Raw genomic sequence first — 20,366 nt, forward strand, 5'->3', positions numbered from 1 at the left:
CTTGCATGTAATACGTGATACAATTCCCTCTAAAGTCATGGAAAGCATATCTCTATAAACCAGCAGCAGCAATAGCATGCTGGTACTACAAGAAATCTCAGTTTTAGGTATCTGGGGACATCATTTGGATGGATTTTTTTGTGTGGGTGTATGTGTTTGTTTTTTCTTCTTCATGACTATGCTTGCACAATCACACCTGCATGCCTAGTCTATCTACAAGGATATCAACATATCACTGCAAACACAAGCATGCTGAGTTGAGAAATGTTATGCTTCTGAAAGTCTGGAGACTTATTCAACAAACATCCACTAAACGCATGCAATATTTCAGCAATAACCTATGCTGTATTCAATCCAGTTTAACCAGCTTCAAAAAATGTTTTAATGAATTGTCATTATTTTCAGGATTGTGTATTTACTATTTTGTATAATTTTGAAATAAAACAAAAGCAAAACAAACAAAAATTTTCAATTCAAGTAAATTTAGGCATCACAACATTGTGTACAGAATGAAAAATAGATATTCTAAATAGATAAAGACGTCTTATAGTGTCATTAAATGTATGTTTTTTAAAGATTAAGAACTTTAAGAACTAAAACAGTACCTACGGACACAGTTTATTCTTAAGGGCTGTTAACACAAAAATAACTTTTTTTGCATTCCACTGCCCTGCTGTTTCATTATTTTTGCTATATAAAAATGCGCTAGACAAACGTCTTTGACCATTGTGCTTGAATCGCACATCTTTTACAGCATCTTGTGCATGACACGCTGGTGCTGCCCTTAAAATGCGGCACTCTAGGTTAAAAAGGTTAGACCTTGTTTTTTTTTTTTTTCAATTCACAGCCCTGCATCTTGTATTTTTGAACACAAAACCATGCTCTCTTTCTGAATTCAGCCTATTGTTGTATAAAACCAACATCTATTTACCAGATTTGGATCTTGGTCATTTATTGGCCATGTAGACATTGACAACAGCACGATTTAAGAGCTAATGTTGGGTATGGTGTGTCCTTGCTTATCCAATACCAAGAACATAATGCAAAGTCCCAACCTGTTAGGCTGAAATTACAGTAATCTGTCCCGAGAGAAGTGGTGCCACAGAGCCATTGTCTACCTTCCACTCACCCAGCCATTGTAATTGTCTTGAGATTGTTCGTCTCGTCTGTAGAAACCAATCTCTAATGGGTAATAGTGCTGTTGTTTAACCGCCTGCCCCATTTAAGGGGACCTTGAGAAGAAGAAAAAAACAATGTTGTTCTTTAACTTCAGGCCCTTACTGCTGCCTCCCTCCACCTAATAGGTCCTTGATTTCAGAGGCACTGCTGCCTGAACTGTGTTCTGTCATGTTGTTGGGCCCACTGTTACAACGGACACGGAAAGTACAGGGTGTTGTCGGTGTTCACAAGTGAGACTAACCTTGGGGTTCAGTTGGAGCGCAAGGTTTACGTTTGCTAACTGTAAATGAAATGTAACTTGGTTAGTGGTTTGAACTGATAGCAGTAGCCCTTATCTACTCGCCCTTTCCTATCCTTTGTATACAGTATGTTGACGTGTTACGCTTCAATGGCCATTTGAAATTGCTAGCCCTGGTGTCTCTCATTGGCTTTGTGAAAGGTGCTCTTTCAGATGTTTGCCTGAGTTGAACCGGCCCTCGATTTACGGCCTCCTCTTCAGAGTGCCCTTACCCCCGTCTGTCCTCTCTTGTTGTGCCGTGGCATTTCTTGGGGCCCTCATTGTCTTCCTATTTTTATAATCGGAGTGCAGTCTGCGTAAGAGGATTTCAATTCCTGTGGCTCTCTCTGCTCATGCAGTGACAACAGGGGATGCAACAGCAGGAAAATAACACGGCAGGCACAGGGAAGACAAAACACAAAACCAAAGCAAATTCGGACTGTGCTCAGATAAGCTCCAGCCTGCATCTTCTGATAAGATTCTCTGAGCTCAGATGAGAGATGGGCCAGTCTTTTGAGCGAAGAGATGCAAAGTATGGACTAGATGACTGTCTCTCTCACAGGACAGACTAGTGCTTACATGTTGTGCTTTGTAAAGTTGGGCCTACAGCAGTCATGCTGATCCATATTCACTTTCTCATATTGATTCGAGAGAGGACTGGTTCTCTTAGGGTATTTGATTACTTGTTTCTTTTGGAAAGTGTTCCTCATTGATAACTCTTTTTTTTTTTGCCTCACACTGCATAAAATATTCCCAAATCTACTCCCTAACCACATTTCGGATATTATAGTTTCATTGTTTTTGTATTTAGTATTTAGCTTAAAGCAATGAACTCAGCAAATATAGATGGAAAATATGCTTTATCTATTTATTTTTTTACATCATGATTAAAAAGAAACATAATAGGGCAATGTTAAAAACCCATGATCTTGCTGTTTGTGGATTAGCATTAATGGCTTTTCATTTGCATAGTGTTGTAGTTTTGTGATTCTTGTTTGAATATTTTAATCATCTACATTTGTTTGTGCATAGATGCATGTCACTTCTGATTACTGAACTAAACTTTTTACTTAGAGGTGGAAAAGTGCATTTCGAATAGGCTATTTGTAAAAATGTTAACGTGTACAGCATTTTTGAGCGTTATGCCATCATAAAGTCAGCTTTTTTCTTTTTCATTTCTTTAGTAATTTTTATATGTGTATATATAGTTTTGTTTGTGACGATCATAGCGAATATTCATTGTTCTGTTTTGTGTTTGTTTATCATAACTATCCAAGTATGCTTATTCTAAAAACCTGATTGTCAAAGAAAACCATGTTTACATGAGATTTGAAATGATCAGGGTTTTCCCATGTTTAATGACATATACACTCCTTGAGTGGCATTCTAGTATTTTCTCAGAGCAAAATTGGAGAAATGGGCAAAAAATTCATGTAGATTTTACATGATACAATCATTTTCGGATGAAAACAGTTCAGAAACTGTTCAATATGTTTCCATGACCATACACGTTGTCATTGTTAAGCATAATTTGTGTATGATTTTGCATGTGAACTCTGTGACTGCTGAAAGTTTGGTGTAATTCTGTAGAATCTGAACTCCCATCATTCGTAGTTCTTCACATCCTCACTTGTGTGTTCATTTATTAAATATTTTGGCAAATTTCATTATGCTTTCAGCTAGCAATAAAAGTGCACGCAACCCTGTTTAATCCACATTTAAATTTTACATAATTGAATGTAAAATTTCATTTTACATTAAATAATGTAATTTTTTACATAAGAAAATGCATAAGCACCCCAGAAACAAGAAACAAGTAAACTAGTCTATCAGAAACAAGTCTGCAGTTTCCATCTGGGCCTGTAATTAGCTAGCGTTTGTGTGATTTGTAGCATAACAACAGCAGTCTTGCAATCAATACCTGCAGCAGCGCGGCCAAAATCACCACCGCTGTCTTCCTCTCTGCGTGGAGCATTAAGAACCAGTCAGTTGTAAATCTCTGAGAACAAAAAAACATAATGATTATGATTTATGTCCTCATGAGCGTCTTGGATGCAGACTGTTGAACCTGTTCTTGTCCCTCGGATTTGCTGGCTAACGCATTAATCTCTTCCACTGCGTGTTTGGTGAGGAAAATGCAATAATCGTCCATCAACCCTTTTCTGGCCCGGCCCTCATATTTATCCCTTTTTATTGCATATGGATTGCTGGACGCCAGGCAGACTTGATGATGTGTCGAAGCTATCCGTGCATATAAAAACACCGTTTATATAAAACTCGCCGAGGCTTAGAAGTCCATTAGAAAGGGCACTTTACGATCACAAGTTCTGTAAGCAAAATAAAAACAAACATTCAGATAACCTCGATGTGGTGGTGGACACACATTTTGTTTATTATCTTAAAAAATCACTAAGAATGGGAGTTATGTTATGATGGTTTTTCTGGATAAAGTATTTGAGCCCTGGAGGACATACAGCTGAACAGCTGAGTCTGTTTGTTTGCTTTTGCAAAGATCAGCTTTTTCATGCTGCGGCTGATGTTTAACTCTGATGTGGTTTGGTCTAACTCAGGTGACTCCGAGGTTATCATGACAATCCCTCAACCTGCACAATCTATTCGGTTTGCAGTGCACCTGTTTTACGCTTTGTGAAGCATTCACACTCATTTTATGCCCCGCAGGACCTGACTAAAACTGGAATAGATATTCATGGTGGTCCTAGCAAGTCTATTCTGGTTTTACTTATAAAGCTCATTGACGAAGGTTAGCTGGTGAATTGCGCCATATGAATTGAGCGGTTTAGTCCAAATTTTCTGAAGAGACCTGATCGATATGAACAGATTGATTTTAGGCTTTTTAAACATAAATCATTTCACACATCAGTTGTTGTGGTTAACCCTTTCGTTTATGATCACACCAGTGTGATAAGTCTAGGCTGGTCCCTGGAGCTTATGATCACACCGGTGTGATTAGAACATCAGTGCATCACGTGATCAACTGCTAAGTTCAAATGTGCTTTTGCGCGTTGGCTGGCGCTGAGCCAGAGACAGGCGCGCTCAGAGCTGTCATATATCACAACTTTTCAGTGTTTTCAACCACATAATGTATATTTTAGGTTTCAGACATGTAACTTCACACAAGTACTAAAAAAATACATTTAGAGTTTATAAAATACACACTGATGTCTATGAAAGAGGCAATAATAATCCTTTCCATTATAATTAGACACGTTTTATTCATATCAGATACACATTGTGTAAGGAACTTTAAAGTTTACTCTATTCTTCTCCCAGGTCACCAGCCACTTACTTTTATGTATTTCGGGAGAAGTGAATGAATTCACGTGTTGTAAATCCAACAGATCCTATTCTCTGAACTGCGTCTGCGGTACAAACTAAGATGGCAGCGCCCATCGCGCATACAGCTCAACAAACGCGATCGTTATAAAGGTGTTTAAACAACAAAACACTTCCACCTGCATATATTTGACAATCGGAATATCAGATATTTCATGCCATAGCTAACAAATTTGTGAATATTTTGAATAAAAAAGGAAAAATTACATAAAAGCAGATCATTATTCATTCAGCGCTGTTGTTGCTGATCAATGTTTATATGTGAATAAAAGCCTAAATTAAATCTGTTCATCATATAGCGATCGAGTCTCTTCAGAAAAATTGGGACTAAACCGCTAAATTCATATGAATTAGTTTTAAGATTAAGATTTACTTTTTGAAGCGTCAAAGTGGTAGTTGCGTAACGTGTGTCGCTATCAATGGAGGGACAGAAAGATCTCAGATTTAATCAGAAAGATCTTCACTTGTGTTCCGAAGATCAACGAAAGTCTTGCGGGTTTGGAACGACATGAGGGTGAGTAATTAATGACAGAATTTTCATTTTTGGGTGAACTATCCCTTTAAGTCATAAGACTTTTCAGTTTTATGGACGTTGACATCTTTGATATTACTTTGGTCACTGTCGCTATGGTTAATGGTAAGAGAATATGAGCTTGACTCCCGTTCATACAGACAGTATTCGGATTTCGGATGCTACTGTAAGTTGCTGTGTGCTCATTTCGAGACTCACACCTGTTAGTAAATGTGGTTACCAATCCCCAAAATGTACACTGTGAACATAGCCAAAATGAGTACTATTTTCTTTATGCATAATGTTTTTTTTTTTCACCTTTCATAAATGAAACGACCTACAAATGAACTTGCAACCATTCAAATTATTTATTGAAAGCTTAACATTATATAAATTCTTATGGTGTAAAAAAGCCCTAACCTTCAAGTAAATAACTTGGGTCAGTGGTTTGCTGACATAAAAGGTTGGAAACCCCTGTATTATATTATAGACTGTGAGCTGTCTCACTCCTGACCTACAGTAACGGATCGATAAACTCCATAAGCTTCAAGCTTGTACTACAGTTATATATATTTATATAAAATAGACCCTGTCTTGATCCTCTCAGTCATTAATCACTGTCTGTAAGACTGCTGTAACTGTTCTTGATGAATGATATCCAATAAAATGTTATATGATTCTCTCTGAACACGTTCTATTAGAGTGATCAAAGTTCATAACAACATTTTAACACGGGTGAGATGGATGCTTGTGGATGGGGTAGGCCTATAGTACAGATTTATAGTATTTATAGTACGGTGTTTGTTGCCGTCATTGTTTTTCCATAAATAATTCCTGAATAATATAGCCATAATGGTCCCAGGCATTCAGTTTGTTAATATATTAATTTAGTGGCATAGCAGAAGGTTTTTCCATCTTTTCCTGTAAATTCTATGCAAACACACTCTTACATTCATGTGATTCATGTTCCCATGTGAATCACTGATTGTTTTGAATGACCCCAGCATCTGGGTGACTCCATCCCCTGTGATAGATTCGGACTGTATGAAGTGGTATTTATGGATGTCTTGTTAATGGAAACCAGTTTCACCGCTGCACTGACCAATATTGTGAGAAAGCTGCAAAAATACGCTGGTGAAAAACAGCGTTTTTTGTTGAATTTAGTTTAGAATTTTATATAATTCACACATATACCATTAACATATACAATTAACAATTTACTTTTTTTTGTTTACTTTATGCATTCCCATATATTAAATGTTTATTGTTGTTTTATTCCGGAAGTTTAATCTTGTGAAGTACATTGGATTTTGAGTTATTTTTGTAGACTAATTGGTCATGAATGGTAAGAGTTGTGCTTTATCACTTCTGAGTGAAGTGATACTTGAGCCTGCAATGCAATATGAACCCTCAGAGTACACATAACATTTGAAAACGAAATTATGTAATATTAGGGAAGGATTTCTGTATTTTAGCTGGCCTTGTCATATCCAGAATACTGCTGAGAAATCCTATTCTGTATGAAAGGATAACAAATCTTTTGGTTCCTTTACAGTGAAATCCCATTTACTAAGCCACATTAAGGTTAACAATAGATCAAGTGGTTTTTATATTTACATAATGCTCTTTCTGTCTCATGTAATTCCACTTCAATAGACCCAGACTGTGCTGTAAGTGTCTGCCAGGGCAAATTGTTTTGATTTTCTGAAACTTTGTATCAAACAGCGCTTTTATGTTCGGAGATTTATTGGGTAAGCAGAGATTTGACTAAGTGTCATTTTGAATTAGGATCAGTATCCTTGAAGAGGCCCAGCTAGATTTGAGCAGAGCTCTCTGGTCCTCCTCACATGTTCTTGGGAACTCATGGTAAGAAACTACAAGCATTTTCCCGGATTAGTGACCTCCATTGCGTAACTCATTTAGCTTAATCCATCTTTTATGCTAAACCATGAGTTCTGAGGGAGGGAAATTTCATTTTGTATGCTCTGATATATCTGAACTTTAAAGGTTTGTCAAATGGCAATCACTTTATGACATTTTTGAGGGGAATTTCTTATTGTATCACTAATATACCTGGATTTTCTTTTGTCTTTCAGCTCTAAGTCCTTTGATCTCCACTTTTTCCCATCCTGGTGTAAGGGACTACTCCCAACTGACCCTTGACCTCACCAGGAATGAACTTATAGTGGGAGCGAGGTAAAAACTTAGGTCACACTTTAGATTAGGTTACAGTTCTCACTTTAGATTAGGTTACAGTTCTCACTCTAAACTAACTATTATAAACTACAACTTTTGCTTCCATAAACTCCTAATTACTGCTTTTTAATAGTTTGTAATGTAGTTGATACGTTTAGGAATTGGGTAGTTATTAACGAACTATTTTCTTGTGCTTTTATAAGTACTAGCAAACAGCCAATATGTGTAAATATATAAATATATACTTTTTTAACATTTTATTTTGCGTGAATTTTAACTACACATTATCATTTGTGTTTCAAATTGTTATGCTGGTTATGGAAATAGTAATGAAAGTTATTTTATTCAACAAGAAAAAATATTTAAAATTATATCAATTATTTTTAATTTCTCTCACCATATTTTCATTGAATGAAATGTGTCATTGGGTCTTTCCAGTGGATCGATTATATCAAACTAACCTTTTGCAATCTCTCTTTCATTTTGTCTGCAGAAACTACCTCTTCAGACTAAATCTAAGCAACATTTCACTAATACAGGTAAGATACAAACCTACAGTGTTTAATAACGCTCACTCTCTTCTACTAGATCATGATTCCTGCTTGATGTGGCCTTTGTAACTTTTTGGCTAGGGCTATCAAGCCTTTGGGTGTTAGAGAGTGCTGGCTTATGGTTATTGATTCTGAAATGAATGGGTCAGCTCCCAAAACCGCCTGGACAAACTTCAAAGAAAGTGGCATTGTCTGGCACAAAGAGCAAGGGGGCAAATGGACCAAGAGTTTACTCTGGCTTGGTGCTAAAACCCCAAAAAGGTCAGCCAGAACTGTCTGAGGTCTAAATAAAGCAATGAAATGAGACTGTGGTGGCTTTCCCACCTGTTCCTGTGGTTGCATATATCTCTTTTATTCCCCAGTAATCTCTCTGCCATGTCTGGGAGATGCACCACACATTTATTGAATGCTCTCACTCGAAGACCACTGATGTTTCATGCATGAAGCAGCTTGTGGTTGAAAATAAAATGTGAGTAGCAGTCAGTTTCATTCTCTCTCACTTTAAATACCCAAATGCACATCTGTTTGCACAAACAGGGACTAAATAAGTCACTCCATTCACATATTCCCATGTCTGCGTCTAGTGTTTTGTTTCAATGGCGTTACTAAATTTGTAGCAGTTTTCTCCGCTGTCCCAGTGGAGAGGATTAGGTGCAATTTAATTTTCCTCCATCTCACCTTCGCCTGTGTATCTCTCCTGGGCGATCCCAAACTGTGAATAAACAAGGAAGATCTTTCTTCATTTCGAGTAACTGGAGCATCACAAGTGGAGGCAGAGTCCAAATCGATGAGCAGCACCTTGCCAGCTTTTGAGAGTGTCTTTGCCTAAACAGCACACTGGGGGAGAATATTAAAATGGGCACGTGCAAGATGCAAGTTGAGGAATGAGACACTGGATACCAGAGTGAAGTTAAAGGAAATTCCATAAATGAAAGAAATCAGCTGGTGACAGAATTAACCTGACAACACAAAGCATGGATTTCTGAATTGAAACCAATTCACAAAACATCGTAATTATAGAGTCAGTGTTACTAAAGTTAATCCATGAAATGAAAAATCAAATAAAATGACTAAGGTCACACTTTCATAGATATTGAGACTTATTTGAGTTCTTGGTCTCGATAGCAGTGATGAGAAACATTTTATTTTATGCTGCCATTCAAAAGCTTTTTCAAAAGTTTTTTTTTTTTTTTGTTAAAAGAAATTAATACTTTTATTCAGCAATTAAATGAATAAAAGTGACAGTAAAAACTAATAATTATTTCAACTAAATTCTGTTTTTTAAGTTTAAGAATCCTGAAAAAATGTACCAGTTTTTACAAAAATATTGAGGACAACTTTTTTCAACATTGAGTCTTAAGCAAAATTCTTCATTTGCTCTTCCTTTAATATCATTGCTATCTTGCTAGAAGAAATTGAGATATTAAAGAGATATAATTTTTGTATTAATTTAATTTATTTATATTATTATTATTATTATTATTATTATTATCTTATGGGCAAATTAAAGAAGCTACTACATATTTAGATCTTTTATAGAAATTTGCTCTCATTTTAATTTAATAACAAAAGCTGCCGTAATTAGTATTTTGGGGACAATACCAGCGACTCTTGAGAAATGTAGAGATCGAAATAGTCAGATAAATGGAGCTGAAAAGATATTGCTCTTTATTTTGCCAATGCGTTTCGGCACACAGGCCTTCATCAGGGCTAAAAATTACAAGTGTACAAAAGCTCATTTAAATACAAACAAGGACAAAATTCAAATTTACGGATAACAATGAAAAAGTCACAAGTATTTTTGGCAGATGCTTTGGTTACCATCCAGCGACCATGAACATTTTTGTTAAGGTGTCAGCACCTATATATCATATCTTGCAGCAAGAGATTCTATTATACGCTTTCATTTTATTCTTAGAATAAGCCATTGTCACTGAGCACACTGATGTCTCATTCATTCATTCATTCCCATCACATTCACACATTCTTCATCTTTTCATTCTGCTTGCTGTACTTTTGTCCTTCTCCCCACACCATTAGAGCTATCCTGCATCTCTCTGCCAGGAGTGTAATGGGGCTGACAGAAAGCCAGATCATCTCAGAAATGTACGTTTTGGTGCCAAACATGCTGCCGTTGGCAGAAGAGAGCAACAGATCAGACTAGCCTTTTCAACTTTACCCAAGCTGGGATGGGGTGCAAAGAGCTGATTCTTACCCTTTGAGTTATTCACTGCACTGACCCATGGGTATGCACCTGCTGTCCTCATTTCCGTGAAGCTATGAATAAGGGAAATTTGCCATGTCCCGGTATAACACAAACATTGGACACGCTTGACTAGAGTTCATTTCTTATTTGATTTTTAAATACTTTTAGTTTTGTAAAATGTATTCATGCATATGAAATTCTTTAAAACAATTTTTTTATATTATATATATTAAGTGTAGCGTCAGTTCTGGCAGGTCACGTTAGTCAAGCTCTCATCAGCTGACTCTCAGCTGATCCACGTCTACCAATCCTGAATGCTGGATCTGCCGCTTGCATTGTGAACCGCCTGTGCTTGAACTGGTTTGAATAAGTACAGTGTTTTCTTTACTCGCTATATAAAAAGGCTAATGTTTTATGTCATTGAGGAGCAGAGAAGAGTATCTTAGTCTAGCTTTTGTCGTGGAGTCATAGCCAATTCTGTCTTCAAAAGCCTGTGTGTACTTCATCTTTGAGATTTGAGAAACTGAGCACCCACATAGCTACAATAAACATTGTGACCTGTAAATTGATGAAAACGTAATGCAACTGCCTCAGTTGCAGCTGTTCTAATGATGATCAAAAACACGTCTGACATTCGCTGGTCAAAAACCTTGTAACTCCATTTGAGCTTGATTTTGGTAAAATTATATTAGTAATAATAATAATAATAATAATATAATGACACATGCAAGTGTCTGGCCTTATAAAGCCACAATATCCACTTTGCCAACACAGCATTTAATTATATATAAAAAAAAAAAACAGTGTTTTTCCAATTTCTTGAAAAGTAGCGGCCTTGGACACACAAAGTTTCTGCCTATATATATAGGCAGAAACTTTGTATATTATATCATATTCATATCTCCATTTCAGTTCTTAAAATCTAAAACCAAACTTTTGACTTGTAGTATATCTTCTCACTTTGAACTCCAGCGATTTGATTTACCTGGGTCTATGGTGATTTCATTCTTTTTTTTATCATTATTTTCAACTACTGCATTATGAATCAACCCAGGGTGCATAGACACGATTGATAAATGAAAAGCATGCCATGATGTTTATATAACTACCACCATCATCAAAGCATTAGGCTTATTTTCCCAAAGATGCCAAACTTGTCTATCCTGAGAAAGTGTTTTTGACAAGATCAGTCCATGGTGTCTGTGGGCCCTGTGTTGCGGCTGCTCTTTCCCAAGATCTAAACAGATGCATGAGGCAGCAGGATCCCACTGCTTCCGCCTCATGGGGGACCAGCTGTCTTAAGGGATCAGGAACATCTGATGATTTTGCCGTTACTATGTCGGCACAATGGGGGAGCCTAAGGTACCGTGATTGGGTCCCACCCACACACTGAGCTCTCTCTGTACCTCCTTGAGACTCCTTGATGCTGCAAGTAGGTTATATTACATGAGCAATAGAAAATAAATTCAAAACACAACTTCTGTCAGCTTCTCTTTCCTTCTCGACTGATGATTCCGTCCCTTTGGTACACATTTGTGCAAATGAACCAAATTTGCACAGATCAGTTTACAATGTGAGATGAACTTAGTCTCTCAGAACTGTGGCTGTAGCATATAGCCAGTCAGAGCCTCCACATACATTATTGAATCTGTCATATCTTACTAATGCAATTGCTCTGGCAAAATTATCATAATGATTCATTCTCAAAGCCTATAGTATTCAATTGATGTGCTCATGGCTATTCGTTTACTTTATGGCTGTATCTAATGTGAAAATAGATGATCGTGCCCCATGCTGTTCCAAAAAAGCAAAAGTTTAGCCATCATCTAAATGCTTTTTTGTGAAATGAACTGGAATAATTTCTCCATTCACAAAAGCACAGACTGAGTCGGACAGATGTATTAGGGTATGAGTTTTCCAGGATCTACGCTACCAGACAGAAGTTTATACACACTTGACTGAGTTTCTAATGATCTTTGATCTGGAGGCCTATGCTTACATCCCTGAAATGTTTTGTAGACAAATAGAAATTGTGCCTACATACACATCAACTATTATAATACATTTATTTTATTGAAGAATTTGGCACTCTTTACAGTAGATTAGGGTCCAGTTCTCACTATAGAGGGTATGCCCTCTATAGTATATATTTCGCGGCATTCACGCTGAAAACAAAAGACTTTTGACTCAAACTCCTAATTACTGGTCATTAATAGTTAGTAAGTTAGTGGTTAAGTTTAGGTATGGGATAGGATTAGGGATGTAGAATATAGTCATTTGCAGAATAAGGCATTAATATATGCTTTGTAAGTACTTATAAACAGCCAATATCCTAGTAATATTTATCTTAATAAGCAACTATTAATAGTGAGAACTGGACCCTAAACTAAAGTGTTACCATATTTTGTGAGTATGCTAAGGGAAAGCTTATATAATAAATATCAAAGATTTTTGGTTTGTTTTAAATTAATCAATGTATAATTCCTATATTTACATTTGTGTAATTTCATATTCTCAACGACTTTACTGTTTCTCTAAAATGTGGAAAATAGTAAAAATAAAGAACAAACTGTGTCTAAACTTCTGAATGGCAGGATATGATATACCCAAGGGTCTCAGAATGTTGAGAAGCTTAGATCTGACACATCAGAGGCCCAGAACTTCTGGAGATGGAACACGACCAGAAGTTTGACCTCAGGGTCACTGTGAAGTGATGTGATGTTATGTATGGGGATGAAGAGCTATGGGAAAGGATTATTCACTTTTGCTGAGGAGCCACGAATGAGATGAAGCACTTGGTTTGACTGGACCGGAATGTAAACAGATGGGTCATGCAGGAGTATGTTAGTTTGTGGAATCTGTCATTGTTTTATCTCAAGTCTCCATCATCTCTCCTCTCCACTACACACTCGCTTGCGTGCAAACGCACACTCATAATGACATCCTGCCTCCATCTCTCAATGGAATCGGCCAAACACTTCCTTCTCTGCCTTTGTTTTTGTGTCATGCAAGTACATAAAGTACACTGAAGAAAAGAAAAGGATAAGATTTTAATGCCACTGAGGATTCCAGCCACTGCTCAGTCTGATTCGCTTCATAGTTTTGTGGTCCAAGTTCATGCATAGACACAAGTGAACTGTGGGGAAGTGTTTGATGTATTGTCATGTTTTTTATATCGGACACAATTGTATTAGAATGGCTAGCGGCTGCTTTTTCTAGGTTGTCATTTGTTGTGTATTAGAAGCTAATTATATACTACTGTTCATAGGTTTGGGGTCAGTAAGATTTTTGAAAGACATTTATACTTTTATTCAGGAAGAATGCACTGAATTGACCAAAAGTGACAGTATATTTTGTAACATTGTAGACGTGTCCTTCAAATAAATTACATTTTTATTTGTTAAAGAATCTTGACAGAAATGTATGAGTTTCCACAAAAATATTAGGCAGAAACATTTATAATGGGAAATATTTATTGAGCACCAAATCAGTATGTTAGAATGATTTCTGAAAGATCATGTGACACTGAAGAGACAGGCTGCTGAAAATTCAGCTTTACCATAACTTATATAACTTATATCACTGTATTCATATATAAGCTCCTTTAGTATTATCAGCAGCTATCACGTTTCTTAGGAGCTAATTACCCTCCTCCATCCCCAGCTCCTCCTCTCGGCTTAGATAGATTCCAAATAGAACAGTTATTTTAAATGCAATAATATTTCACATTACTGTTTTTAATTGATCAAATAAATGCAACCTTTGTGAGCATATTAATTTTTTCAAAAATCAAAACTTTTGAACAGTAGTATAACACTGCATTAGTCTTTCTTACTAAGGAAAGCATCAATTTTGGTGTGTAACATTTGCTTTAGCATTTCTTTTTTAAAATTGGCCTAAATGTCATGGCTGACAGCACTAGCATGCAACTGGGCATCTTTCATTTAGCCTCTGAAAATGTATGAGGTATTTTGGTAATAAATCAGTGCTTGTCATCGAATAAATAAATGAAAAGCTATACAGGTAAACCTAAACTGAGAGATTAATCAGGCTGTCACAGCCTTCCTTCTGGTGGTTTTTGCATGGCCAAGATAACAGCATTTAAGATTAACCTTTTATTATGTTGTTCTACAATGAGCTACTTTGAGAATTTCCTCGAAATAGGGTCAGGCCTGATTTTTTTTTTCTAGCACAATTTCCCCTGACTTTAAACACAATGTTTCAATTTGGCTATCAAGACCTGTAAAGGTGGTGTAAAAAATGGGTAATCTTTTGAATGTCCTGACCCATTTCAGAGCCCAAAGCACCATCAGAAACCCAGTCAGATGATTTTCTCTTAAAGAAGAAGCCAATCGACCTCAAATTATAAAGAATCATTAGAGGTATAAAAAAAATAGTCCTGAAAGATTAAAACATCTGTTGTCATTTAGTCAAAACAACATTGGACCCCATTGACTTTCATTGTGTGGCCAAAACATTGTGGTTAAAGCATTCTACAAAATATCTTTTTATTATACATGATGAGGGAAGTCATACAGGTCTAGAACAAAATGAGGGTGAGTAAATGATGACAGAATGATCTTCTGGATGAATGATCCCTTGTAACACATGAAAGTATGGCTGATCACAAATTCTCCTCATCTTTTCCATCCTCCTCAGAGATCAATAAAACTTCACTCTACACACAGAATTCACACACATTTGCACTGAAGGGTACACTGGTCAGTCTATTTCCAAAATGCAAACATCCGAGCTGCCACCCTCAGCATTGACAAGACAGAGGTCTCTGCTCCCTGTCAACAGACAATACCATGAGAGCGCTCTGTACGAATGCATTCAGTAGACATTGTTACAGCTGCTTTGGACAGAGACCCCTGTGGTCAAGAGGTGACTGCCCTCTTCAGCTGTTACCAATAAAACAGGAAGTACCCGACGTGAACAAATAGCAGCTGGGAACAAGAGATGTTTAGATTCTGCTCTGGTTTTGTTTTGGTTAGAAATATGTTCAGTGTTCACAAATACTCTGCGGTGATTATGAAACAGCATCCGGCTCAACAGATGGAAATGCATGAGCACAATGGTGGCTGCTCCTCTCATTTATTCTAATGATCTGACAGAGGCTCGCAGGATCACGGCGTCAGCTCTGAGGCGCGCTACATATTTCATATTTCGGCTCTCGTGGGACGGCTGGGGCCTTAGGAAAAGGATGCTCCAGACTGGAGATCAAAATGAAGAAAAGCAACACTAAGCGTCTTCTTTTTGATATGATCACTCAGCGGTCGCCCAAGGTGCAGGTTTCAACTCTCTGACCTCAGAGTTTGATGAATATGGGCTGATTTCATCCTACCCACTCATGATTAATTTCCCTCTGCAATTTGCCCAGATTTAATTATTTATGCAGTCTTTGTCACTGGTGGGCTAATTTGTGACATATAGACAGGAGAAGGAGACTGCAGCAGTGAAACTCAGTGGGAAATGCCTCTTTAAAGAAAAAAAGGATTTCACTTGACTTGCAGCAGGCATTCCATTGTTAGTCTTGTTACAAGATGACTGACGAAAATGTTTGTTAACAAAAGACTTTTTTATTTATTTGTGAAGGATAATGAAGATGAGGCAAAATGCTGTAAGATGATAAAGAAAAGTGTAAAAAGCAGAAGTAGAAAAGTAAATTCTTATTAAATTAGGAATATTATATTATTATTACATTAATGGTATTTTGTCAAATACAATAAATCAAAAAACATTGTAAAAATGAACACTGTAATTAACTATAATTTTCTTAATGAGAACTTTTTGTTTTCCAGCCAAATTAAAGACACATTTGAAACGAGATGGAAAAACAAAATTGTGAGAAGACTTTTTCCCCCCAGAATATAGATATATATATTTTTTTTAGGATAAATCTAATCAAATTTATTGAGATTTATGCTCAAATTTGAAACCTGTATCAGAAAAGCACTGTGGTGCTGTAGGTGATTGCTCTTTTTGCTTGGGAGTTTCGTAATTCGCTGAGGCATTTGGGTTCACTCAAAATGGCCTTCTTAAATCAAAGCCATCACTCACATCCACATACGCCTTTACTTTGCATGCTTTTATTCCAGTGTTGTAGTGCAACCACATTGTTAGAGCTATGCATTAGACACTGACCTGTTGCTTTATTTCTCATCCTGTTTTTCTAACCTAAAGTAAATCCGTTCAGACGGCACAGCTGTGAACCTTCAAAGGGCTCCTTATTTGCATGTCCTGGGCACACACACGCCCCTAGAAAAAAACATGGTCTACAGAGTTGGGTGTTCACCCCCATGCTACACTGGCTCTGTTTTTCTGATGGTGAATATGGTGTTGGGAGAAAAGGCTGTGCTGGAATGTGAAGAGAGAGAGACGGCTTTGGTAGATCAAATGCCGTGAGGGTAGGAGGAGATGGGTAGAGTGCGGATCTGCGCCCTCTTGTGTAAGGTTCAGCGTTCTTAGACAATGAGGCGAAGGTATTGAGAGTCATGTCACATCTTTGAGGGCGGTGGTAAATGGGGATGGGGCTGCTTGAATTGGGCACTCTTTTAAAGGACAAAACAGGGCGGTGCCTCGGGTTGCCTATTGAAGCACACAGACCTTGAAGATCCGCCAATGAGACGGATAGCCTTCGCACCTCCAGCCAGCAAGATGGGGGCGGAGCCATTTCACTTTAATCAGGGGCCTCCTTAATGATTATGCAAATTACATTTTCCTCCCAAACCAGTGAAGTTTTGGAGGGAAGGGAGTGTGCACATAAACTCAAGTCTTGCATTGCAAGTATAAGTGTTCAGTATTTTTGATTTGTTTTCTGGTGAAATATGTAAACATCTTAAAAAAAAAACATAACCTCAGAACCAAAATTGTGAAAGATAAGATTTGATTTGCTACAACTTTAAAGATGTTCCTGAAGACAAGTCTTAATATCTTTTTCAAGTAAATTGATCTTCATTTTTATCCTACATTTTTACAAACAAGAATGATTAAGATTTTTTTTTTCTGGTTGAAATGTAAAAGAAATGGCACATTTATGTTTGACATTCAAAAGCAACTTTCAGGCTTTGTTTTATCTGTTAATTTGTCCTCTTTTTTACATTTAGCGGATGCTTAAGAAGGTGCTTTAGATTCACGTATAAGACAATTGTTGGAAAACAGATGACAATTATTAAATTCAAAACTATGTCTGCTGAAAAAAAAAAAAAAAGACAAATTCAAATACATATAGTTTACATGAAATCAAAAAGTGTTTGCAGTGTCCAGGCCTGTACTTTAAAAGCCAGGAAGGTTTGAGTTTAGTTTGAGTCTTTTGCTTTAAAATGTGCTTCAATTTGTTCATAATGATGTGTAAATGTTTCAATTATTCATATTTTTCATATTATATAATTCATTAACAAAACAAATCTTCTGTTTTTATTATACATGCATTTTTATGACCTTGTATGATTAAGTGAGATATATTTGATGTATATTTTGTAAATATTCATTTGTCACCATGTTATGGGAAGATTAATTTTAAATTGACTAAAGGAAAATGTGTCTTCATAATGATAAGTAACAAGTGCTTGAAGCTTCCCTGAGGACAGGTGCAGTGTCCTATGATATGCGTTTCATTTGTAACACTTGTAATGTGCCATCAAGACAATAGCCTTATCAACGGAAGCACACAGCCTGCAAACTGGGTAATTCTCCACCATCCTGCCCTATCTTGTGCTCGTATATTAGCATTTCCTCAATACTTGAAGTGAATGGAATGCATTTTCTTGCCCACCGTTGTTTCTGTGCCTCGCTAATTTATGTATAAATAATCCCAACTATTTTATCCCTCCATGAAAAATTCATGCTAGTATTTCATGAAGATGCCAGGGGCAGGGCGCTTGGTGCCGCCACCATTATTAGAACAGATGAAGTTTGAGTAATTATGCCACAAATATTGGAGCCAAGTGTGAATTCTGAGCTAGTGCACATACATGGTGCGGTGTCCTCATTAGACTAGTGAGATACAATTGCAGAGACACATTAAACTGCACACACCAAGCACACATGCCTCACTGTGATTCTCTCTTTGACAGCTTTGTAAGCTAAACGGATGCTCATCTGTGATCTTAGCATCTTTTATACCCTTTAGGGAGTCTTACAGCTATTCTAAATGAAAAAAGTGCAATTTGGTCTACTTTATAGTGCATCATTTGTTATTCAAGCATCATAGAGATGTGAAACTGTCATTTATCTTTCTTAGCTTATGTCTCTATTTTACTCAAACTGCTCAAGTTTGAGAGTAGTGTAAGCTACTATATGAGTCTATTTTTCACTCGCAGTACCAGTTGTTTTTAGTTTAAAAGTGATTTATTGTAGCTGTTTTATTATTTATTTAACTGACTTTTTTCAGGTTGAAATGAAATAAAATGATATACTTCTTTAATAATAATAATAATAATAATAATAATAATATCACATTATATTATTATTATTACCATTTTTTTATTTTGAAACAAAGTGAATTATTGTAACAATTATTATTATTATTATTATTATATATATATTTTTTTTATGAAATCCAGTATAAGAATAATACCTAATTTCTGTTTGGTGTTTATGGCCCATGCCGTATCCAGTTATGGGGATATAAGACAAAAAATATTGGAAATCTCTGGCTTAATGAACAAACAATTGCGTCATTGCCTCTGCTTGCTTTTAATCTATATATTACCTCATCCTCTTTGGCATAACGCTTGTCAAAGGTAATTTATCATTCAAAGGTTCAAACCTCCCACCAGTGAAAAGCTCTCCCAACACCATCCGCCACTGCCTGGTGGATACTGACCCCCCCAATGGTGGCAGGGTTTCCAGCTTCACATTGAAGCCTTCGCCAAACATGGCATACAGTGTGCTTTTCACAGCCTGCCTCTTCAGAATGGTCTTTGGGAATAGCATTGGAGGGCTGGCATTGTTCCAATGTGGTGTGAAGAGAGGGACTGCCGTGGCTAAGGTCAGGGTTAAGCTGACGGATTCTTCCAGAAAACAGGGGTTCACAGACAAGATGTTAATGACCTGAACGATGACTCACCACTTAGGCATCCATCACAAACATGCCTCAGTCCTGAAACACATGAATGCAAACACAAACAAAAGAGCACCAGATCTGTGTGGCATTGTGTCGTACCTGACAGATTTGTTGTTGGTAACTACTTTGACCACCAAGGAGGTAGCTAAATGTTTACATCCTAATCATTGAAAATTTGGGAATTTTCTCAGTATTAAATGGTTAGTTCACCCAAATGTGGAAATTCTAACATCATTTACTCACCCTTGTATTTTCAAGCCCTTATGACTTTCTTTGGGTTTGAAAAATGATTCTAGCAAATTGGTTAATGAGCTTTTTTTCTATATGTTGTAAGTAAATGGAAAAGGGTGCTGCTGGCGTTCTAAAATGACAAAAAAGAAAAAGAAAAAAGTTTGCCTCTGCTTTAGTTCTCAAATCTCATTCACATACTGTATACTCAGATACGGTGCTTCAAGACATGCCATTAATTAATACACTATTAATACACTAAACCAATTACCATCAGCAGTTACAATTTGCTTACATTGAAGGGTTTCTTATGTTTGACTATGTTCATTATTACAGTTATTGAATGTGTTAGGTTTGTAGCCTTTAAAAGAAGTTTGCCATTTTAATTAGCCAAAGTGTCTCCTATTCAGAAATACAAATGACATTTGAGATCTATGGTGTGGGGCAAAGTCTTTTTGAATTTTCATGTTTGATTTTCTTGTAGACTGATGTATTTTTCTTTGTCCAGTAACATTGGTCGGTAAGTTAATCTAAAATTTCCTTTCCATTCAGCCTGATGAACATTCATCCATTACTGGCTATATTTACTTTTTTTAATTGGCTTGTGGGAAAAATTAACCTAGAACATATTGAATCTCTCTCAAGCACACTAACTTTGTCTCTGGAAACGTTCATGAATTTAAGTAATCAAATCGACTTTTTCTCTTCCTACTTATTTTGCCATCTAGTCTTCCTTGGGTATACCTAAGGAAGACTAGATGGCAAATTAAGTGTCTTATGAATTGGCTGAATCA

The 20,366-nt window shown here is 36.6% G+C and overlaps 1 protein-coding gene across 3 annotated transcripts in view; it reads left to right on the top strand.

Moving 5' to 3' along the window:
* sema5ba (sema domain, seven thrombospondin repeats (type 1 and type 1-like), transmembrane domain (TM) and short cytoplasmic domain, (semaphorin) 5Ba) overlaps positions 1-20,366 on the top strand; it is a 139,895-nt gene that overhangs the window by 71,633 nt on the left and 47,896 nt on the right. For all 3 annotated transcript variants that reach the window (XM_081367605.1, XM_081367607.1, XM_081367606.1), the window contains 2 exons: positions 7,418-7,517; positions 8,011-8,056. In XM_081367605.1, the coding sequence (XP_081223731.1) occupies positions 7,418-7,517; positions 8,011-8,056 (146 nt within the window). The remainder of the gene's footprint in view (positions 1-7,417; positions 7,518-8,010; positions 8,057-20,366) is intronic.

The sequence above is a fragment of the Scardinius erythrophthalmus genome (assembly GCF_964197995.2).
Source record: "Scardinius erythrophthalmus genome assembly, chromosome: 6".
Lineage (NCBI taxonomy): Eukaryota > Metazoa > Chordata > Actinopteri > Cypriniformes > Leuciscidae > Scardinius > Scardinius erythrophthalmus.